The 23562-nt window shown below is 38.6% G+C and overlaps 3 protein-coding genes across 14 annotated transcripts in view; 2 read left to right on the top strand and 1 right to left on the bottom strand.

Annotated features, from left to right (window-relative positions):
- LOC133518599 (uncharacterized) overlaps window positions 1-8709 on the top strand; it is a 25129-nt gene extending 16420 nt beyond the window's left edge. The window contains exons 13-18 of the mRNA XM_061852260.1: window positions 2863-3045; window positions 4356-4750; window positions 5898-5966; window positions 6379-6547; window positions 6929-7111; window positions 8285-8709. Of these exons, the coding sequence (XP_061708244.1) occupies window positions 2863-3045; window positions 4356-4750; window positions 5898-5966; window positions 6379-6547; window positions 6929-7111; window positions 8285-8460 (1175 nt within the window). The 3' untranslated portion in view covers window positions 8461-8709. The remainder of the gene's footprint in view (window positions 1-2862; window positions 3046-4355; window positions 4751-5897; window positions 5967-6378; window positions 6548-6928; window positions 7112-8284) is intronic.
- LOC133519093 (small ribosomal subunit protein bS1m) lies at window positions 2933-23562 on the bottom strand. Of its 2 annotated transcripts, XM_061853007.1 has the most exons (3): window positions 23176-23562; window positions 22798-23086; window positions 2933-3053 (listed from the first exon to the last, which is right to left on the bottom strand). In XM_061853007.1, exons 1-2 carry the CDS (start codon window positions 23416-23418, stop codon window positions 22799-22801), a joined length of 531 nt encoding a protein of 176 aa, XP_061708991.1. In that variant the 5' UTR covers window positions 23419-23562; the 3' UTR covers window positions 2933-3053; window position 22798. The 2 variants fall into 2 exon arrangements, with proteins under 2 accessions (XP_061708991.1, XP_061708990.1); XM_061853006.1 differs by lacking the exon at window positions 2933-3053 and having other exon boundaries at window positions 22476-23086; window positions 23176-23561.
- Window positions 11499-21954, top strand: LOC133519087 (glutaminase kidney isoform, mitochondrial). Of its 11 annotated transcripts, XR_009799581.1 has the most exons (11): window positions 11499-12335; window positions 15634-15686; window positions 16352-16393; window positions 17924-18020; window positions 18131-18491; window positions 18812-18964; window positions 19074-19354; window positions 19469-19777; window positions 19870-20024; window positions 20886-21299; window positions 21838-21954. XR_009799581.1 is itself a non-coding variant. In XM_061852988.1 (10 exons), the coding sequence occupies exons 1-10, from the start codon at window positions 12177-12179 to the stop codon at window positions 21238-21240; spliced, it is 1959 nt and encodes a 652-aa protein (XP_061708972.1). In that variant the 5' UTR covers window positions 11499-12176; the 3' UTR covers window positions 21241-21777. The 11 variants fall into 11 exon arrangements, 10 of the variants coding, with proteins under 10 accessions (XP_061708972.1, XP_061708971.1, XP_061708975.1 ...); XM_061852988.1 differs by lacking the exon at window positions 21838-21954 and having other exon boundaries at window positions 16358-16393; window positions 20886-21777; XM_061852987.1 differs by lacking the exon at window positions 21838-21954 and having other exon boundaries at window positions 11500-12335; window positions 20886-21777.

The following is a 23562-nucleotide window of genomic DNA, read 5'->3' as shown; positions in this document are numbered from 1 at the left end:
AGTACTTGAGGTAATTAATTAACGTATAGGTAAAAAACTTTATTTTATTTAAGCCAAGAAGGGTGTAGTTTTGTAAAGTGTCAGCTTGTGCAAAAATGCTTTCGTATGTTCGGATGTTCTCCTCTGCAGGTCGCCTTTCTCAACCAATTCTCGTGAAATTTTATGAATTATTTTCTGTCAATTTTCTTTATGGGTGTTTTAAAATTGTTGATTTAAATGATTACTTTTAAATTCTTTTAATGTGTTGTCAACCAAGTTCAGGAAATGTGTCATAACATAATAATTTACTTAGCTGAATTCAAATTCGATGTTTTGAAATGTACTTCTGTGGTAAACAGTATTGTATTGAATATTCATGAACGACGTAAAAAGTACGACATTACTTCGACATTAATTACTTAACAAGAATTTACATCTATCATGAATTCATATAATCTATATTTATAAATGCGTGTGTCCCTGGTGTGCCCTGACTGACTGACTGATTAATCAACGAAGATGCACATCCGGTTTCATTTATATTGTGCACAAGAAATAAGAAGCAATTTTGAGAAATTCAACCCTTAGGGAAAGAAGTTATTGTATGGGGTGAAAGTTTTATTTTAAGCTGACAAGAACACTGATAAGTTTTTTTTTAAATTCATCCCCTAAGAGAGTTAAAAAGAGAATACTCCCATCTTAAAGGTCGGCAACGCGCTTGCAACCACTCTGCTGTTGCGGGTGTCCATGGGCGGCGGTAATTGCTTACCATCAGGCGATCCGTCTGCTCGTTTGCCTCCTATATCATAAAAATAGGCGATGATAGTTTGTATGGGGTGAATGTTATACTTTGAAACCTTGAAAAAAGGTATTTGATTAAAATACAAGAAAACTGTTATCAGCGTTTTGTAAAATTCATCCTCTAAGGGGGTTAAAAAGGGAGAAGAAATTTTGTATGGGGTGAAACTTTGATTATAAGCTAGGATTTTTTTGTTGTTTGAGGGACATAATACTGAGTAGAAAGACGTAATATGCGACAGCAAGAAAAGTGATTTCAGCTTTTTTGAAAATTCATCCCTTATGGCGTTGACAAGGGGTTGAAAGTTTGTATCGGTAACGCATTTTGATTTTAATTGAGGGTCATGAAACCGAGTAAACTGACAGAAAATTAAACAACAAGAAAAGTAATTTCAGTGTTCTTGAAAATTCATCCCTTAAGATGGTGAAAAGGGGGTTAAAAGTTTGTGACCGAAACGATTTAAGCAAGAGACTTGAAAAAAGACAGCATCAGAAAAGCAGAAAAAGCAGCATTAAAAAGACAATATATTAAAATACAAAAAATATATGTTTTTGAAAATTCATCCCCTACGGAGGTTAAAAGGGGTTGAAAAGTTGTATCGAGTACAAATACTAACAAACTTTAAAAAAGGAATGTCTATTCGAACACATGCACGCAAGAGCGGCTTAAAGCCACGGCTGAACTAGGAACAATTGTCCCACTATGACACGTGTCGCCAGCGATGTCGGGTGAAGTAACGCGACGTTACCGGACTTCGCTGGACATGTCGGACGATATCATATTATGTAAGGCGCCCAATGTCGCCCGCGCCCGACACGCACGCTGACGACACTGTCGTGGGACAATTGTCCCTTGTCTATTAGCAGGGGCTTCAGTAAAGTTGTTAGGTACTTCTACCTACATTTAATGAGATTAACGCTGAACCCTTTCTTATCTTAAGTCATGCAGGGCAGGCGCGTATACCTAACCTGATTAACTACGAGTATCACGAGTAGATAAATAATGAATGATATATGTATAATGTAGGCATGTATTAACGCATCGATCACAAAACCCGGGACAGTGAAAATACATATACCTATTTTTGGAAAGTTGGCACATAAAGATGTTTGTGAACTCGACTATAAGAGTATGTGGAATGTAAAATTATTGTATCCCGTGATTACTGTATGAAAAGACTTTATATGAAATCTTGTATGAAAAGAATTAAGAATTTACGACTGGAAAAAGTTCTGATTGTTATAACAGATTATGAATTTGACCTGAATTAATTGTAATGGATACGATCTATCCGTGTCAAATGTGACGTTTCTTCAAAACCAGAAACGTCACTTTTGTCACTTGGAATAACGCGGGACATTCCGAATGGCGGATTTACATTCGCGTGCGATAGAGGAGCCGAGCCACGAGACGCGTAGGTATGTGAACAGCGGGCTCGTGACTCGTCTCGCCGCTCAGCTCGCCTCGCGTCCGGAGCGGTTTTTTGGGCACAACTCTCAAGACTCACGAGTCAAACGGGGCTCGCGGGGGACGCTCGCTTTCTGTTTACTTTTCATTCGGTTATAAACCTTATACCGTGCCGGTTGTGTTTAAAATCGATTAGCTCGACGAGCTTATGAGCTGTGGCCGAGATACGACACGAGCTGCGAGCCGAACCACGAGGCGAGAGTGTATCTAGTTCTCTAGCTCGACGAGCTTACGATCTGTGGCCGAGAAACGAGACGAGTTGCGAGCCGAGCCACTAGGCGCGGGTATAAATCGGCGCGGCGGTACAATTTTCCAATTGCCAGCAATCTTAAAATACAAATGACAACTAAGTGGCTTAAGCCTCAAAATAATTCTAGAGTTATATTTTCACAAGATATGTGCCTCTTTTTCTTAGGTATATGATCTCTATATTTGTGCCCTTTTCTAAGAACTGTGAGTGTTGCCTATGCTATGAAACAAATAATGAAGGACCATAGCGTAGACTTTAACTGTGTAGAAAAGTTTCCTTAAATCACACGTATGATATGATACCTACATGCTTTTTCCCATTTTTTGTAAATTATTTCTTTAGAGATCTCCATTTATTGACATTGCAGGTGAAAAATGGCAAACCCGTCGTAAAATCCTGACGCCCACCTTTCACTTCAACATACTGCGGCAGTTCAGTGTAATTCTGCAGGAGAACGCGCAGAGGCTCCTGACTGTTCTTGAGGCGGCTTCGGAGCGGCCCATCGACGTCGTGCCCGTCATATCCGAGTTCACACTCAGCTCCATTTGTGGTAGGTACCTGTGTGCAAAACCAGACCACTTTAAGTACAACAGTAATTTCATTGCTACTTCAGAAAGTTAAAACTGAAACTGCATGCTGTCTTAGGCGCATTACCTCTTCAACTCTCTCCAATCTCCAATCCTCTCCTGATGGTGATCGCTGAGAGGATGAAAGGCCCTTTCCTCGCTCACTAGATGTCGGTACATGTAAATTCTAATTGTAATTATACTTTCTACTAACACTCCTAACGCATTCATTCATTAATTCATGTGCACAGATAATCAATAAAAGTGGGCTGTGGAATTGTGGCTAATATGTGGCTAATGTGTTGTTAGTGGCACAGGGTGGCTACTTATGTGATCAAGTTTGATGTTATCCAAAATTAAGAAACAGTTTGATTAAAGTGAGTACCATGTAAAACTGTATTTTGTTATTAACGGGTTGACAGCAGGTACAGTCTGTTATCAGTTACGGCCTAGTCCTATTACTTTTAGTATGTATGTTTTGGAGGGGGCCCACTGATTAACAGTCCGCCGGACGGTATCGGCCTGTCAGAACAAATTGTTGACAGTTCCGAACGACAGTGGGCCCCTTAAGAGTTTACAAGTCAAACAAGCAATGTCAAAGTCAATGACAATATTATATATGAAATATAGGTAATTCGTTTTTTTTATACCACGACAGTGGCAAACAAGCATACGTCCCACATGATGGTAAGCAGTTACTATAGCCTATGGACGCCGCAACTCCAGAGGTGTTACAGGTCACGATGTGTCAAGAGGTCTGCTAGAGGTGTGAAGGTGTTAGAGGTGTTATGTGTAGGTGTGAGTAATAAATATCTAAAACTAAGTTCACATATGTCGAAATTCACACATACTTCTATTCTTCAATCACACTGCTGGAGTCACTAATCCCATGGAGACCGCGCTAAAACTCGTAGCATCCTTTATTTTCCGGACGTTTGGTACCTAAGGTAGAGTGGGTCACAGTGGATCTTTTACAATAACTTTACTAATATTACTTGTACAGGGGTAAACGCTCACGAGCTCACGACGTAACAAGATACCATCTAACCTTCAGAACTAAAATTCATGAGCATTAGCTACCAATTACCTAGCTGTTAGTCTTATTTTATTTCTTTTTTCTTAATAAGGTTTAAGATTAAGAATCTCTTACAAAAAAAAGTAATCCACTGTGACCCACTCTCCCGTACTTATTAGCTGGTCAGCAAAGTTGATGTCAACTGTGAGATTATCACTTAAATCTATCTTTTTAACTTTAACCTGTTTAATATTCAATGCGCCTGAAATTATTCTACAGAAACCGCCATGGGAACGCAATTAAATGAACAGGAAACGAATGCCGCCAGGTCTTACAAAGACACGATATACAGAATCGGTCACATTTTCAGCAGCCGTTTTGCGAGAATATATTTGTTTTCGGACTTTATTTTTAATTTGACGTCGTTAGGCAGAGAACAAAAAAAGCTTTTGAGGATAGTAAGAAATTTTACTGAAAAAGTCATAGACCAAAGAAAGGGGATGCTTAATAATAATATCAATTCAGATACTATAAAAGATGCCGAAGAATATGACGATATTTTTATGAAGAAGAAGAAAAAAGTAGCTATGCTAGATTTATTAATATCTGCTGAAAAAGATAGACTGATTGACAGTGCAGGCATACAAGAAGAAGTCGATACATTCATGTTTGAGGTAAGAACATAATCGAAATTATATAACTATGGAATAGGGTAATGTAGCTGTTTTATAATTTTTTTCCACATATCTTTGGTCAAGCGTGAACGACACATTAATATTTGATGTTTGACGTTTATCTAACTCTACGAATTTTAAATCTTTTATCCCGGGCGCAAGATGAAGGTGTTATAAATGTTATAATACCTTACCTTATCAAATTAGAGTAAGATTTTTTTATCAAAATCCTGACTGTCGAGCCAGTTCTATAGGATATGTTTGGTGGAAATGTGTCGAGGGTTTTTTATTGTTTTAGATAACTTTGGTATATTTTATCGAACGAGCGAGTGTAGAGCCCAAGCGAAGCCTTTCCGGTTCAGCTTGGGCAAAAATGCTTTCGTTTCGTCTGTCCGGCTGTTCTCTTCTCTAGGTCGCATTTCTCAACCGATTGTAGGGGAGTTTTGTGAGCAGCCGCCGTAAGATATGTATCGTAGATGACGTTATCCACGTGATAAAAAACACGTCACTATATGGTCACTATTTATCACCGCGCGATTGATCTCTTTCGGGCACTGTATTTATCAAGATAAGCTTTTCATTACAAGCTTTTATTTAGTTTCACCTGTCCCGTTGTATGTAATCAAATCTTGCAAGTTAAATTGGACCAACTTCCCGGTTTCCGATGAAGCTAAAAGTTTGCATACATATGTAAATCGGGTGACAATGCAATATTATGGTACCATAAGGCTGATCTGATGATGAAGACAAGAGGTAGCCATAGGAACTCAGTCATAAAACAACGCAACCTACTTGTGTTTGGGGTTTTTAGAATTGTCTCGATGAGTTTTAGTTGCCTATGGAAAGAAAAGTACAGTCAGCGATAAAAGCTTGTACCAAAAATGTAATTTTTTCCAAAAACTTACGTAGTGAAATACGTAGTTAGTAGTTACATAGACAAATGCGACCATCATAGGTTGGATACTTATAATATAGTTTTTTTTACTTTGTTTATTTATTTTTCAAAATGGAGCAGACATACATTTTTTCAGTTATAAGCTATTCAAAGACAGATTCATGAGGTCCTCAGGTCACAAAGCTACTAGTTAGATATATAGACAGATGGAATCATTCAAGCAACACATTTGTACCCTTAACTCCTTTACAGGGCCACGACACTACTGCCTCGGGATTGACATTTTGCATGATGGCGTTAGCTAACAATAGGGACATACAGGTACTTTTAAACTGGGTGTGTTTCAACGTCTAGTGATTAGTTCTTCAAGGCGATAATTATAATGTAGGCCATAATTAACAACTTTAACTACAACACAAACCCCAAAATCACGAAGAAAAAAGGTCTGCGCTACAGAAGACATAGCCTTTCCCAAACATTTTTAAGATTTTATAAACAGTATACCTGGGTCATTCTCAAAAAATATGTCTGCGTTCTAATTTCCAAGACCCATATATTTTCATAAACAATGTATTAAGAGTCGTGGCAATTATATACAACCATAGACATTCTCAGAGAATGACCCACCAACAAATTACTATACGTTGATGAAACACCTCCTATAAACAATGAATATTATTTTCCTCTGGTGCTGACACCATATAATTCAAGACTGCGAAAACAATATTTTCAGAACAAAGCTCTTGCAGAAATTACAGACTTGCTTGGCGACTCCGACCGCGCTATTACAATGGAAGATATTAACAACTTGCCGTACCTAGACCGCTGCATCAAGGAATCGCTACGGATCTATCCTCCCGTGCATTTTATTAGCCGTAAATTGACTGAAGATGTTAAATTGAGTAAGTTTATAAATTACTAAACCAATTTATTGAGGAATTTATGTACAATAAAGTGACATACATACATACATTTATAAATGGGAAGTAATTAAATACGCGGTTTTTAAAACTGATCTGCAAACAAAGTAAGTTGGTAAAGTTGTGTAAGTAGGTACCTACCAACATAAATGGCATAGGAAAATTAGACATTTATATTCGCAATTCCACACTTTTGTCACTTCATAGTCTGCGTAGATTAACTTGGACGAAATAATCTAACATTTTAGTTTTAATATACTTATAAAAAGTTGAACGAAATCATTTTCAAACGCACATTTGTAGATTTAAGCACGAGTACGTCAAAATTTTCGGTCATTATAATTTACTAAATAACATTTCCAGGCAACAAATACGACATCCCTGCTGGAGTGGGCTGCCACATCTCCATCTACGACCTGCACCACCGCGAGGACCTCTACCCAGACCCGTCCCGGTTCGACCCCGACCGCTTCTTGCCCGAACATTGTGCCCGGAGACATCCCTACGCGTACATACCCTTTAGCGCGGGACCTAGGAACTGTATAGGTAAATAAATACTGAATATTCTTAAAGGCTAGTCCAGATGGGATGATCAAATCAACGTGGATGTGAAACCATAAACGACTATTCATTCTGTATATACAACAAGTAAATATTTTTATACAACACTTATACTTAAAAACGAAAGATAAAATACCTCCCCAAACCTATCCGCTTCTGGAATGCTCTCTAGGATGCTGGCGGCGTTGCTCCTTTGCACCGCCAGACTTAATGTTTGGACAAAGAAGAAGCCCGCCCTGTCTTCGCCCGAGACACCTATTAGTCTGACTGACACTTCCTTTATGAATTGTTTTGTGTCGGTCGACCATGTGCCCAGTGTTTTTATGACAAGCGTCGCAAAATCATATTGGTTCGTTAGGAATGCATATTTGCGGTGGTTTAGTGTCTGGGCCTGGTCCGCGGCAGTCCCGGGCTTCCAGGCCGATCCTACAGCGTATCGACGCATGTAGCGTCTTACGCTCAAGGCGGGCTTAGGGTGGCCAAGTCTCCAAGGCACAAGAGTGCAGCCATCAGGTCTTTTGCCGTCGGTGGCAGAGGCTTGACTGCTCCAAGTCCCTGGAAGGGAGGCGGTGCAAAGGTCGCGGCGGATCAAGTCGTTTAATGTGGCGGGTCTGTACAGTCGGCCTGCGCTCATTTGGCAGTGTACCTAAGCCATGCCATCTTAGAGCGTCCACAGGCTGGGCGCATCGACTACAAGCGTGGGGCTCGCATAATTTTAGGCCGAGGCGGAGGCAAATAGCAATGCGTAGTGCTGGTTGCTCTAGAGTGGAGCCAAGGTTTCGCGATGGAAGCGCGTGCAACCAAAGCCCTGATTCCTTTTCGGAAACGGCTAATAGCTTGCTCTCCATGCCGATGTCCACCAGGCACGACTCCGACACATTAGCGGTTGAAGGGATACGTAATACACCGCCAATGAGGTGAGCTTGCTTCATCCTTTTAAAAAATATGCCGTGATATTGTGACAATGTCACGTTAAAATCGGTGTAGAGTTCGCTTAGTTGAACTCTTACCAAAAACAACACGCCGTTCTTAGCGGCTAGCACTCAGGTCCGTGAGCTCGGTGAGACGTAATTAACCTCTTACCTGCCCTTTTCTAATGTTACTAGCTTTTGGTGTTGAGACTTTTGCTTTTAACAAAGTACCTACTTAATTTTACAGGTCAAAAATTTGCCCTGCTGGAGATGAAGTTAGTGCTAGCGGAAGTGTTGCGGAAGTTCGAGTTGCAGCCGGTCACCCGAGCGGAGGACCTGAGCTTCATCGGGGACCTCGTCCTGAGGAACAAGGGTCCCGTCTACGTCAACTTCACGAAAAGGAAGTCTGTCGCGACACAGTGATAGCCTGATAGGCAAATAAATAGATATTACAAGAGATGGCGGGACGATCTCGAGGCATTTTTAGCGACTGGCGGGATGCATTAAACGAGTGGCGGAATAAAAGAAAGACGTTTACTCTTATCGAACAGTGCGACACGGAATAGGCTTAAGAATAATAAATTTAATAACAATATTACATTTAGAACTTCAGAATTTTTGATGAAATAATACGGGGTTTTTAGATAATAAAGAAATTAATTAAGTAACATACATTGTATTTTGCGTTTATGTGAGCGGTCAGACAGGTTATTCCCACTAGTTACCACCAAGTTGTTACCAGTGGTAACTACTGGGAATTTCACTCCCACCTTTTACCACTAGTTACCACCAAACCAAGTTGGTGGTAACTAGTGGGATTTTTTTCCCAGTAGTTACCTACCACTGGTAAAAGGTGGGAATTTTTTTCCCCAGTAGTTATCACCAAAATTTGGTTAGCATTCAATACTAATAAAAACAGTAAAAATATGGAGTTCCTTTATCAATAATTAATTAAACGTCGTATTAATTATAAGTTATGTAATTAGTTATTCGTTTCATTATAAGTCGATTCCTGTTTCAGTAAATTGCCTTAAAAGTGATTTATAAAATCGATCTTTGACTGATTTGTTTGTTCGTTCGTATAATTGTGACGTTATTTATTGAAGGGGACTTTATTGTCGATGGCGCTTACGCCATTGTCAACGATGCTTCTATACAAATACAACGCTGCGCTACGTAGTGTGGCGTAAGCGCCCTTGACAAAAGATCCAGGTTTCATAGATAACGTAACAATTAATTCAATTTACAATTAATAAGATAAATGCTCTCATACTCTCGAGGTTGAAGGCAAAAAACATATAATCTAATAATTAATATAATGTAATCATTCCAAATAGCACAAAATAAAATATTTAGTACGTAAAATTCTTTTTTTTTAACAAACAACATTGATATCGGCGCGTAGCGATTATAAGTTCGGTGTACAGTGAAATTATAATCGCGTGAGCGCGGGCGGACCGGGCTGTCGCAAAGACCAGCGTAACGTGACTGAGACATTAATAGAGAGAGCGCGCCAGAGATACACGTTTATACACTGGTTGGTCTAAGCGGTTAGTTAACACGTCCGCCGAGCTCGCCCAGCAGTTGGCGATAACAGTCCTACAACATGTATGGGGTTATATTACGTGTTAACTTTTAATCGCCACGCGCCGATATCAATGTTGTTTGTTAAAAAAACATATATTTTTACGTGTTATAAATATTTTATTTTGTTTTATTTGGAATTATTACATTATATTAACTATAAATTATTTGCCATCAGTCTCGAGAATATGAGCGCATTTATCTTATTAATTGTAAATTGAGCTATCTATGAAACATGGATCTTTTGTCAAGGACGCAGCGTTGTATTTGTATAGGAGCATTGTTGATAATGGCGTAAGCGCCATCGACAATAAAGTCCTTTTCAATAAATAACGTCACAATTACACGAACAAACAAACAAATCATCAAAAACCGATTTTTTTACCACTTTTAAGGCAGTTTAAATCGACTTATAATGAAACGAATAACTAATTAACTTATAATTAATTCGACGTTACTGCTGGGCTTTACAGTCACAGGAAAAGATGTGCCGCACCTCCGATCTCCGACGGCGGACGAACCTCTTCTTCTTCTTAATAACCTGTCGCTGCAACAATCATCTGTCAAGATGCTGTGGCCAATGATGATGATGATGAATGCTAACCAAATTTTGATGGTAACTACTGGGAAAAAAAATCCCACCTTTTACCAACTAACTAGTGGGATTTTTTTTCACAGTAGTTACCAGTGGTAAAAGGTGGGAAAATAAATCCCCGTAGTTACCCCTCGTAACAACTTGGTGGTAACTAGTGGGAATAACCCCGGTCAGACATGCCCAATTTTATGGTATAAAGTTGTTCGGATCAAATCTGTAAGGTTCCTTGCTTGAGTGAACCATATCTAGCCAAATTATAACAATTTTCTAGGATAAACCCTTAGGGTGGTAACTAACGTGACCATTTAAACCTGGCACAATGGCTACGAACCCAAACTTGAAGAAACTATAACCGGAGTATGTGAAACTTTAGGCTCTAAATAGGCTCTACAACTAAAAATATAACTATCCAAACCCAAAGTTTGAACCCGCTCTGCTGCACGGATTTCATAATGACTTAGGTTCCACTAAGGTATCGGTAAGGTAGGTAGGGCTTTAGATTCATGTACGAGTAGTTTGATTTTTTTACTTGGTAAGAAATATCCATAGAAAATGACCAGTTTTCATTGTTATTACCTATTGACTTCCGGTTCGAGCGCCATCTTGATAGTCACGCCTTGTGATTAATTCCTTTGTGTTTTGCTCATTAATATTGTTTAAAGTGTAATATCGATAGCTTATTATACAGTAAACTAATGTGACAGTGTGCAGTGAATGGATAACTAATCTTGAAACGCGTTTAACCACCATTTTGGAGTCAACGGCCGGTAGTCCACGTGCTACTTGTAAAGTCCAGCTATCGCTTTACAAGAGCTAATAAAATCACGGTACATTGTCTTGTACTAACCGTAAAATTTTAGTCGTATTTCAAGCTCCTAATAATTTAACGCTACTAGCTAATTTGACGCTGGCGAAACTGTCTCACTGGACTGAAGCCATTAATTTTAAAAGAATGAATGAATGTATCTGTCCGCTAATAGATCATATCTATTCGTAACCGTTGATTAACAACTCATTATTTATTTGAATAGACCTATTGTTCCAAAATAATGGTACGTAGAGCGTCCAAAAAAAAACCGTGCTACAAGATGCTACGCCTCGTAGTCTGTATGGCTTTCCCACCGTGTAGCGAAAACCGTTCGTAGAGGCATGAAGCGGCCATTGAGGAGCTTGACATCTCGATGCAAGTCCTTCCAATAATGATCCTGCGAGAATTAGGTAGGTAAAGTTTTAAAATATCTGCAGGTGAAATCACATTTTATCGGCATAATTAAAAAGTTATTGATAAAAAAAAAAGATTTTTGGTACAAGCTATTAGCTATCGCTGACTGTACGTTTCTGTCCACAGGCAACTAATACTGATCGAGATAATTCGAACAACTACAAACACAATTAGGATGAGTTGTTTTATCACAGAGTAAGAGTACCATAATATTGTATTGTCACCCGACTGACATAATTATGTACGCAAAATTTCAGCTTCATCGGAAACCGCAAAGTTTAACTTGCAAGATTTGATTACAGACAGACAACGGGGCAGGACATGTAAAAGTAAATAAAAGCTTGTAAAAAAATGATCAGGTTGTAGTGGTAGTACGCGGGGCACAGTTCGAAATCCTCTATGACCGCTGGAAAAGTAGGGTTCTTGAATAGTGACCATAGCCTTGTCGTATATCGTATAAAACACCTTGGAAAGGTGATGAGGTGAAAAACCACAATAAGGTGGAGTGACGCGTTGGTCAGGATTGCAGTTGCAACGCAGAATCTGTCTTGTTTGTCCTGCAGTGGCCTTTCATACGAAGCGAAGGATGACAAAGCTGACCAAACATTTTGACAGATTTTTCTATGATACCGCTGTCGCAACCCGGTGCGGCCGTGGAACTAAATATAATGCGGTTCCCAGCCAGTGGCACTACTCCCGGTAGTGCGAGTATTTATATACGACAAGCAGGAGAGAATAATGTCTCAGTTTCGCGAGTGTGTCGTGCGAATACGCGGTTGGCGTCGGTTGCCTCGCGAGCTCGCCCCCGTCCGTCACTGGACTGTTCATATTGTTATGCGAACTTTATCCGGCGGTGGTTACGACGATTTCGTTATGGATTATGGCAATGATTTTGAGGTGATTATTGTTTCACTATGCTTTCATCACACTTACCACTTTAACGCTAGTTTGAACAAGTTCGTATCTCATATAAGTCAAACCTTGCTTACTAAGTATCCAAGCGTATTATTTACGAATTGCGTAAATTTTTTGTATTAAGTATCTATCTAATAAATGAAGTACCTACATGGAAACCCTCACTTCACACAATTTCTATAGACACCACGCTTCAATGCTCTTTTGAGCGTAATTCACAGATGATTTGAAAAAATCCTGTAAGTTCCTCCCTCAAGGCAGTTTTGTTTGATTAGGTACCTACATACATTGCAAAACGTTTTTCACTTCTATTAAAGTGTATTAGTGCATCTGTGAATCCGTATTAGAAACTCCCAAATGGATGTTCTTACCAATTTTAATTTATCTTAGTTGCGGGTGATTGTAAAAAATGTACCATAATGTTACACTTAACTACAAGTACAAAAGCGGCCAAGTGCGAGTTGGACTCGCCCATGAAGGGTTCCGTACCATTTATGACGTATTAAAAAAAACTACTCACTAGATCACGTTCAAACCAATTTTCGGTGGAAGTTTGCATGGTAATGTATATCATATACATTTTTTAGATTTTTCATTCTGTTATTTTAGAAGTTACAGGGGGGGGGGGGACACAATTTTTTTCACTTTGGAAGTGTCTCTCGCGCAAACTATTCAGTTTAGAAAAAAATGATATTAGAAACCTAAATATCATTTTTGAAGACCTATCCCTAGATACCCCACACGTATGGGTTTGATGAATTTTTTTTTTTTTTAATTTTATGACGTATTGAAAAAAACCTACTGACTAGATCTCGTTCAAACCAATTAATTTTCGGTGGAAGTTTGCATGGCAATGTATATCATATATTTTTTTTAGATTTTTCATTCTGTTATTTTAGAAGTTACGGGGGGGGGGGGGAGGACATTTTACCACTTTGGAAGTGTCTCTCGCGCAAACTATTCAGCTTAGAAAAAAATTATATTAGAAACCTCAATATCATTTTTAATGACCTACCCATAGATACCCCACACGTATGGGTTTGATGAAAAAAGATTTTTTGAGTTTCAGTTCTAAGTATGGGGAACCCCCAAAATTTATTGTTTTTTTTTTTCTATTTTTGTAAACATCCTAATGCGGTTCATAGAATACATCTACTTACCAAGTTTGAACAGTATAGCTCTTATAGTTTCGGAAAAAAGTGGCGGTGACATAATCGGACAGACAGACGGACATGACGAATCTATAAGGGTTCCGTTTTTTGCCATTTGGCTACGGAACCCTAAAAAGGAATTGTATAGTAGAAATATCATATCTGATATGCCAAAATCCTCAGCTTGTCTGCCTGTCAACACTGTTTGTTTTTGCGTCTACTAATGTTTAAGTAAGTAAGCAAGTAAACACTTTATTGTACGAATAAAAAAGATTGTACAGCAGATCATTATAATGTGCAGTACAAAGGCGAACTTATCCCTATGATGGATCTCTTCCAGTTGACATTCATTCCTACACGTAGCACACAGCAGTATAGTTTCCAAAGTATCCAGTAAGAAGCCGTCATTTCTAACATACCTACACTGTTTGTCTGTACCTATGTACGTGTTTTAGTTTTTTACATATCACGGATTGCCTTAATTTTACGTGTATTCTTTACATAAATTATAAAGTAATATAATATAATAGGTACTTTATCAAAAATAGAAAAAGAAACTTGCAGATTCCTATGGCACAATGGTAAAAATCACCGCTTACAAGTCTTACAACAGAATTACATCACTGCCAATAATAAAAGTAAGTACTTAATAGACCTAGTTATACCTACTTATACCTATTCCGGTATCTACCTTTATCTTTATTTGCTACCAATATCTATTTTATGGGATTTCGTCGAGTTACAATCTAGTATGATCATAAGAAAAAAAACGACTCGCGCACGTAGGGTTCCGTACCATAGATAAATTACGTTTGTTGTATGGCAGGCCCCTTAAATAAATATTTTATTCTGATTTTTAGCATTTGTTGTTATAGCGGCAACAGAAATACATCATCTGTGAAAATTTCAACCGTCTTACCTTCACGGTTCATGAGATACAGCCTGGTGACAGACGGACGGACAGCGGAGTCTTAGTAATAGGGTCCCTTTTACCCTTTGGGCACGGAACCCTAAAAATGAAGGAAGAAAGTAGGTACCTACTTACAACTGATTTTAGCTTTCCCCAGGGTGATGATGATGATGAGTAGGTACGTAAGTAAATTTTCTTTATTGCATCAATAATTAGGTACTTATTATTTTATTTAATCTTATGGCATAATGTATACATTGAGGCCAATCAGAGGATTGAGGTTGCTAAGCCAGGCAACCAAGTCAGGTGCCACGGTAAGAAATAATCAAAGTCTAGACGTTTATAAATAAGTAAAAGCGGAGGTACTTATAATAAGATCAGTAATAATCATGTGACAAATCAAGAAACGAGTTACGTTACGTCTAATTCAGTTGCATTATAAATCTGAAGATAACGTACCTAGTGATAATGAACGTGACACGCAGGTAATACCTACGACACGTCACAGGTAAACAAGACCTGATAGCGAGACGACGAGAGCTCGCCGTTTCCTCCGTCAGTTGGCGCTTGCGCGTTAGGGCGTCGCGGTACAGCGCCAGTGCGAAAACTTATAGACTGGTTGGTCAATTAGGGCTGTCCTGTCTTTCCCCGTTCACTACCATGAGGAGCCGCCCGCTCCGCCGGCTCGCGGCCGCGGCCAGGCCTCTCCTCCAGCGCTCTTGTGGATGCTACCGCGAATACAGTCAAGTAATACCCGTCTACATTATAGACAGACCCGCTGTGAGTGTCCTCTTTGCTTTAAACGCTTCCGTATCGTATCACTGTGACATTGGCACCTTGTGTTAAATACGCTGCTTTGTAGGTCACTCGAATTCATCAGTCATAAGAATCGGCAAAACATTCACTACCATGGTGATCGGGATAATTCTTATAACGATTATACAGTATGTAACTGAACATAATGCCGTTAACTTTTACTACGGGACCAACCTCGAAATAGCGAAAAAAATTTGGCTGTATCATACATTTTGCTGGTCTGATGTTGAAATTTCCTATGGGAGAGATTTTTGCGATTTCGGTATTGGTTCCATAGTAAAAGTAGCTTAGTATTACCGGGTTTCAGTAATTGCTTTACTGTATTATGTCTGCAACCATATCTTTTGTCTTGGTAAGTTTTTGGGTTTTAGCACATATTAAGGAGTTGCCTAAATTGTTGCAGAAATGGCGAAACTCTGCACCCAATTTTTATGCGGCTCAATCTATAGATATGAGGTAAGTTACAGTTTATTTTAAGCAAACAGTTGAGAAGTTCATGGACAAACAATTATAGCCGATAAAACAGTAATATGTTCTCGTACAGCAGTGCATATGTCGCGCCATATAACTGCATTAGGCATTGTAAATAAACAAAGCGTCGCGATCCACAAATTACGTACATCTCCAGCGACAGTTATTGGGAATAAATTGTTTGTAATAACCCACATCAACTCCTATTGATCTGTATTGAACTGGCCGGCGCCACGAGAGCTTCAATTCATCCCTGACATTTTGTACCAATTACTCGCACAGCATGCGATTACGTAAATAGAAAATAACCTGGAAGTTTCGTAAATCTAATAATAATTCATACTAGCCGCAATTTACTAAAATAAAATACGTTTCAATAAAACTAATGAAGAATAAACAGAGACTTAGGTATATATAATGTAAAATTCATTAAAAGTTACTGTTATCAATAACCATGATTGAGCTCTTGTGTTTTTCATCTAAGTATATTAATTTCAGTGAATTTGTTTGCTACAACAGAACTGCAAATGCACATAGATAAATATTTAGGTATAGGTAATGTCTTAAGTACCAATGAATGTCGTAAGTGTTTCTGTATACATACTAACAATTTACTCAAGGTGTTGTATGTTGTATTCTTTTCATGCAAGGAGCAGACAGTATTCGTTCGTGCATAACCTCGATTCCTCGTCGTGAGTACAAACCCGGCATCCTGATTGTTTGATTTTTCTTGCTTGTGTAGGCAGGTTTGATTTAACGATTGAATCGTTTTTAGTATGACTTCCCAGCATCACATAATTTACAACTGCCCAGTTGGTCAGACCATCTTCAGCGCTTCGTTTCAATTGACTGTGCTACTTAAAAATACGCGCGAGCCATTTACTAAATTAATTTTAATTATAAAGTCACGTGCAAATGAAAGGCTATGAGTGATGGGTCAGGTGACAGTAGTCTATCCTATCCTACCTCCGTTGGGATAAGAATAAGAGTACTTATGATTAAGACAAACAGTTATTACTTATATGGTATGGTATGGTAGAGTAGGTGAAATTTTCTGCTTGGGTTGATAGAGTAAAAAAAGTTCGTTTAATGCGTAATAAGTAATTGTTCGTATTAATTATCATATTATAAATACGAAAGTTACTGTGTGCCTGTCTGTTACATCTTCACGCTTAAACCTATAGAGGTAGTTTGGGGCCCGGAGTAGGTCATAGGTTACTTTTTATCAATCATCATCATCATTCCACCCAGACGAAGTAGCGAGCAAATGTAGATTCATTTCGAGTTAATTGTCATTGTTAAGCTGGCCAAAACCAGAAAATTAATTTTGATAAGAATTAATTGTATGGATGTCAATGCTGAAATTTATTGGAAATTAGTTTATAGACATACCAAGAATCAGTAATGTAAAATCTTTTATATTTACATTTTTACTTAATCAGCTGTCTAATAAGTAGATTAGTAATAGTTTGCGCGTGTATATTTTTAGTAGGTATCATTTTTACGATTTTGCGGTTAATTTGAAAACATATTTATAATTTTATTTATTGCTTTAAATAAACATGAATGTTTTGTATTAGATGCGTTTATAAAGCTTTGCACATAGCTTAAAAGCTTTAGCTTTATGGACCATATATTGTCTTTAAAAAAAAAAATTTACATACAATGCCACACAATAGTGAAAAAGTAGAAGTCGAAATACAACTATAGAAATGGTGCAATATGGATATCAATAAATCTTGATCCCAAATGACAATATTGCATTGAAACTACATGGCATTAAAGACCGTTAATTTACCAACTACAAGTGTACCTAGGTATGCATGTGATTTTCAGCTAAATTTGTTTTATTTTTGATGTGTTTGCATAGTAGGTACCTAGGTACTAGTACTTATTTTTAATTTATTCTGCGTCAAAGTGATAGATGTGGGATCGAGAATAGACAAACAACTAAAAATAACGAGTTGGATCCTACGTGGCAGCCACACCTACCACTGACGTCAAACTTAAAACGAGCTCCGCGTGACGGTCTGTTATCGAGCACTTTCAAATACACGACGGTGGTATTTGCCAAATTCATAAGACCCCACATTAGAGCTGTTTTGGCAGATGTTTACGCCCACCGTCACTTTCCTTTTTATTGTTGTTTGGACAATTAGTACACCGGCACTTTTTTTGCTTTGGCACGATTTAGCTTACATTTTGTTCTATTTCTTGTACAGAGTAGCAGAGGGATCTCATAAAAACGCAGATGATGTCTTGTTTGATATGTTCAAGAATGAAGACACGGGTCTCCTTCCCGTTGGAAAATTTTTGGCCGTGAGTATTCTCTCTTCATTCACTTCCTACTTACCTGCCTACTACTTTTCTTTAGCAAGTTCTAGGTATGTACCTACAATAAATTCAATAAACTACAACTCTTCTTGCAGGCCTTGAGAACAACCGGTATTAGAAAGAATGATCCGCGAGTTAAGGAAGTTATGCACAACTTGTACAAAGCCCATAAAGAATTAAACTACGAAGGAGGTTCTCCCGAAACTCTTAAACTAGACAGGAAGGCATTCAAAGAAGTTATAGCCCCAAATATCGTTCTCATAACGAGAGCATTTCGTAGCCAATTTGTAATCCCGGATTTCCAAGATTTCATCAAGGACATAGAAGAAATGTACTGGGCCGCTAAAAGTAATACAGATGGCAAAGTGGCTAGTTACATACCTCAGCTGGCTCGTGCGAGCACGGAGAGTTGGGGAGTCAGCGTTTGCACCATTGACGGACAAAGATTTTCTATAGGTATCTATTCTATTGTTGCATTTGTACCGTCATGCACCATTTGAAAGACATTTAACTGATATGTATCTATCAAAATTTCTCTTTATCTGACTTCCAATAAAATGCTTTATATTATGGCCCTAACACCGTACTGATAGACATGTGATTTTTAAACTGACTTACAAAGATAAATACCTTCATACTTCTTGTTTTAAATAACATCACATTTAGATCTAGATCTAATCGCTGCCAAATATTTTTAATTCGGTAATTTTGTCATTTGGCAAATATTGTTTTCCCGGATTTGATGAAGTGAAATAATGGCGTCTCATTTTATGTAGGTGACGTGGCGGTGCCATTCACGCTTCAGTCGTGCAGCAAGCCGCTAACATACGCCATGGCGCTCGAGACGCTGGGCCCCGACGTGGTGCATAAGTACGTTGGCACGGAACCAAGCGGCCGTAACTTCAATGAGCTCGTCTTGGACTACAACAGTGCGTACAACAATTTACACCTACGTTTATTTGCCGATCCAATCATATTAATAGATGTATAAACAAATCACGACACGACTATTTATTTACTTACCTTGTTTATTTACAGTGAAACCACATAACCCTATGATCAACGCTGGTGCGATATTAGTATGCTCTCTACTGAAGCAATTGGACAAACCTGAGATGACCCTCGCTGAAAAGTTCGATTATGTTATGTCGTTCTTCAGCAGGCTTTCGGGTAACGAGCCCTTAGGCTTCAACAACGCAGTATTTTTGTCTGAGCGCGAGGCCGCCGACCGCAACTATGCGCTCGGCTTCTACATGCGGGAGCACAAATGTTATCCGGAAAAAACAAATCTGCGCGAGTGCATGGACTTCTATTTTCAGGTCGCTATACTGGCTCAGCTATTGCAACACAACACTCAAATGCGCTTATCTTACATCCGCTACACTCAAAATAACTTTCGGTAATTAGTCAAGTGTTATGTACGGCTGTTTCAGTGCTGCTCCATGGAGGCCAACTGCGACATAATGTCCATTATGGCGGCGACATTAGCAAACGGTGGCATCTGCCCTATCACTGACGAGAAGGTCCTTCGACCGGACTCCGTCCGCAACGTGTTGTCCCTCATGCACAGTTGTGGCATGTACGATTACTCGGGCCAGTTTGCTTTCAAAGTGGGCCTGCCGGCAAAGTCAGGAGTGTCAGGGGCTATGCTCATAGTAGTACCCAATGTCATGGGAATTTGCACCTGGTCACCACCACTTGACCCTCTGGGCAACAGTTGCAGAGGACTTCAGTTCTGTGACGTACGTCTGTACTTTTTCTTTTACACACAACATACAAGTATACATACAAGTTGTATTACAAGTTATTTGCAATGTTTACCATTTTCTTCCAGCAATTGATAGAGCGTTTCAACTTCCACAAGTACGACAATATCCGCTATGCGAGCCACAAAAAGGATCCTAGGCGCTACAAATTTGAATCTACTGGTCTCAGCATTGTCAACCTTCTGTTCTCAGCTGCCAGCGGAGACCTAAGTGCACTCAGGAGGTAATACCTTAAAAGCGGTCCGTATTATTTCAGTCAAAAAATATCATAAACAAGTGCTACATTTCTTGTAATATTTGCCTGTAGCTCAGCCGAGGAGTCAGAGTCTGACCCACCTGAGTCGGCGGGATCTTCAACTTAACCTATTTAAAAACAAAGTAATAATGATGCACGGCATCGTACTTGGTATATGTACACGAGAAGCTTAGCCATGCCATTGGTCGTTTTCATTATTATTTAGATATTTCGCGAAAGTAACTGGCAAATCATTTATATTTTTTTTTCTTGCTTTAAGTATAAATGCGTTACATTAAAAATCGAAAATATGAACCCTTCTCAGGCTATCATGCCACTCATAATTTGTTGCTTTGCCACGCGCCCAACACGGGAGCCGACCGATCGCACAAAACAGATTAACAACTTGTGTAAGCTTAGGCGTAATCTTTTGGTTTTTCGAAGAATGGCGAAACTGATCAAGGAAAGTTTTAGGAAACGTAGGCAGTTCATCCGTTATACAAAACGCTTTTTATTTTTCACCGCAGGTGTAGGACATCAAAGTAGAATTACCGCTTTTGTGGCAAGAGTAGAAATGACAAATATAGAATGATAGGTATATACCTATCATTCTATCATTGCACTTCACAGAGCAGATCAAAATGCTTACGAATTTATTATTACCTGCCCGCGTAGCCAACGTGCCAATCGTGAACGCTCCGTAGCGAACGAAACGCAACTGTCACTGTCGCAGTAATATGGAAGAGTGATAAAGACAGATGACTACGATACGCTACGGAGCATTAACGATTGGCACGTTGGTTACGCGGCCTGAATATTACATACAATTGTTATACTTTCGTTTGTTAGGCATCACCTCTCCGGCATGGACATGACGCTGTCTGACTACGACGGACGCACGGCGCTCCATCTCGCCGCCGCGGAGGGCCACCTGGCTTGCGTAGATTTCCTATTGGCGCAGTGCAACGTGAACCATGACCCTCGCGACCGCTGGGGCAGCCGCCCTCTCAACGAGGCGGAGACCTTCGGCCACGCCGCCGTTGTCCAGTACCTTAAAGAATGGGAGCGCGCTAACCCCAAGGGCAAGGAGACCCCGGGTGCCTCCGTCGCAGAGATCCTCGAAGCCCATCCAGACGCCAACGATGCCGTCAAAGACCCGAGCATTCAGGAGATCGTCTCCAGAAATGGTGATAAAATACAATAAATGAATCTGAATACCTATTGTGATTGCCGTCGATCTCACGAATACACTGGATATTATAGGCAAGGAATTATGTTAACTGTTTAAAAAAGTAATTATAGGTAGATAAATTGTCGTATGATGCAGTTTCGTAAATGCATTTTTATTTTGAAAGCTGCCTCGATTATATAAGGCAAAAAACTTTAGGATCAAATACAGATTTAAAATGTGTACCTATAGGAATATTTACAAAATTATACTGAAATATTAAACATTCCATTTACTGTTGTAAAGCTGTTTACATTTAAGAGGTACTCGGCCAGGTTAGATATTTATTCAAAATTTACATATTAAACTTTGTAGTATCTATACCATAATATAAGCAGAATATATTAAAATCCTATCTCAAATTAAGACAATAATTTAAAATTATGGTAGAGCGATTAAATTTATGAAGTTCTTGAATTGTTCTTTGTGTTATTTAATGTTGTCCAAATATGTACTGTCAATTAAATAAATTGTTGAGTTTAACAAATTGAAAATAATTTTAGTTTAAAATATTGTACAGATTTTTCATTTAACCCTCCCTCATGTTAATTATTTTGACATGTTTATTTTTAGGCTTGTAAACAAGGCAGCAGCACCACATGTGAACGCTGTGTGTGAAGTGCTTGATAGCTATCTAGAAACGACAACAACACACAGCATGACAAAAATGTGAACATTTTTGAGCCCAATACCACAGAATAACTAATAGTACTACCGTACAGAAAGTTCACTCCTTCACAAGTCAGATTTAGGTATAAAATTACCTGCATGCTCACTCATATTTTGTATTATCTTGTATTTTCTCTATTTAAGTGAAATGTTAAATTTCTTTTGAGAAAATAAATTTCTTTAACCTCAAAATTATACTTATACTCGCCGCCTGCAAGCAAAATTGAAACTTATAACCGTGCACGAACCGTGAATCTTCTTTGCGCACCGCAGTTTTATCCGCATCTGTCTGTCTGTCACCAGGCTGTATCTCATAAACCATGATAGACAGTTGAAATTTTCACAGTTGAAATTTTCTGTTGCCACTATAACAACAAATACTAAAAAGTATGGAGCCCTTGGCAGGCAAGTCCGACTCGCACTTGTCTCTAATTAGAGATGTGCCTCTAGCTTTCAGACAAAGCCAAGTTTTTCCCTAGGATTTGAGACTCAGGAGGAACAGGATTATATTAGGGTACTTATCAATTTTGAACTATGCAACATACTATTATAAATGACATTTATTGTACAAGTAAGAATTAGCTACACTATATTTACATAATAAGTAAACCACACAGACTTAAAGCCTTGATAGATGTGTATACCAATTTTGGATATTAGTAATGAGTTCAAAAAGTTTAACAGTCTCTTAAAACAACAAACAAGCAACAGTTTTTGTATTCATTACTTAAACTGCTAAAGCATAAGAAATAAATACATTACTCTTTCATTAATTACATCATAAAGTTCAGAAACAGATATTCTTCTTAACTATATCAAAAATACACATTAGTTCTTGGTTCTAAGCCTCTGATGATTACTTACCTCACTGCTGTTTCTCAGTTACTGCAGCTCGTAAGGGCGTAGAAACTAAGCCTAGCAGCTTGCAGTCAGCTTCCAGAAGTGTGAGGTCTGTGCTTGATCCAAGAAAACGAGACGATAGCTCCAAGTCCTTTATCTGAATCTTTACTCTCGCTCCACGGACATATTCGTCACCCCTATTCGTAGGGCGGGTACACACACAGTGGAATTTCCAACCGAAGTCTATGTATAAATCATCTTCCACAACGTGAAATATTTTGCCTATAACCACTTTGCCGGAGGGATCTCCTAACTGAAACGAAATAAAATCTTTTTTTTGAATTGCTAATACGAAACGAACAGTAGCTTAATTGTAAGGTTTAAAAATAATTCAAAACTTACATCCATAAACTTAGAATTTCGTAGCAGAGATGGGAATGAGTGGTTGACAGCAGGTTCCTGTGTATCTAAAATATGGGACTGTTTTTCAAACGCCTTAGCAAAACCACCTTTTTCGGGAATATCAGGTATTTTCTCCTGATTTTGATCAACATTTTTTGAGTCGATAGTACTAAATAATCTGGAGCGTCGAGTCAATAAGTTTGAATGTTTCCAATTTCTTGATAATCTGGCCAAACCAAACATTTCTGTAGCGGCAGATGTAGCGCGTATTCAACTTATCAGTATTATTATTCAAACAAATAGAAAAACCAAAATAATATTTTACTCAAATGCAATTCATAACTGTTCATAACCTACAATTCCGAATGTTAAGTAACACTGACAGTA

Source organism: Cydia pomonella, chromosome 6 (assembly GCF_033807575.1).
Source record: "Cydia pomonella isolate Wapato2018A chromosome 6, ilCydPomo1, whole genome shotgun sequence".
NCBI classification, from domain to species: domain Eukaryota; kingdom Metazoa; phylum Arthropoda; class Insecta; order Lepidoptera; family Tortricidae; genus Cydia; species Cydia pomonella.
The sequence above is the reverse complement of the archived record's forward strand: the minus strand, read 5'-3'. Positions and strand labels throughout refer to the sequence as shown.

Bases quoted from the DNA above. Each gene is read 5' to 3' on its own strand.
- LOC133519087 (XM_061852987.1), top strand. From the start codon at position 12,177: ATGTCTCAGTTTCGCGAGTGTGTCGTGCGAATACGCGGTTGGCGTCGG. The intron at 18,492-18,811 runs GTATCTATTCTA...CATTTTATGTAG, and splicing joins CGGACAAAGATTTTCTATAG to GTGACGTGGCGGTGCCATTC. The intron at 20,025-20,885 runs GTAATACCTTAA...TTCGTTTGTTAG, and splicing joins GACCTAAGTGCACTCAGGAG to GCATCACCTCTCCGGCATGG.
- LOC133519093 (XM_061853007.1), bottom strand. From the start codon at position 23,418: ATGTTTGGTTTGGCCAGATTATCAAGAAATTGGAAACATTCAAACTTA. The intron at 23,087-23,175 runs GTAAGTTTTGAA...ATTTCGTTTCAG, and splicing joins GAAATTCTAAGTTTATGGAT to TTAGGAGATCCCTCCGGCAA.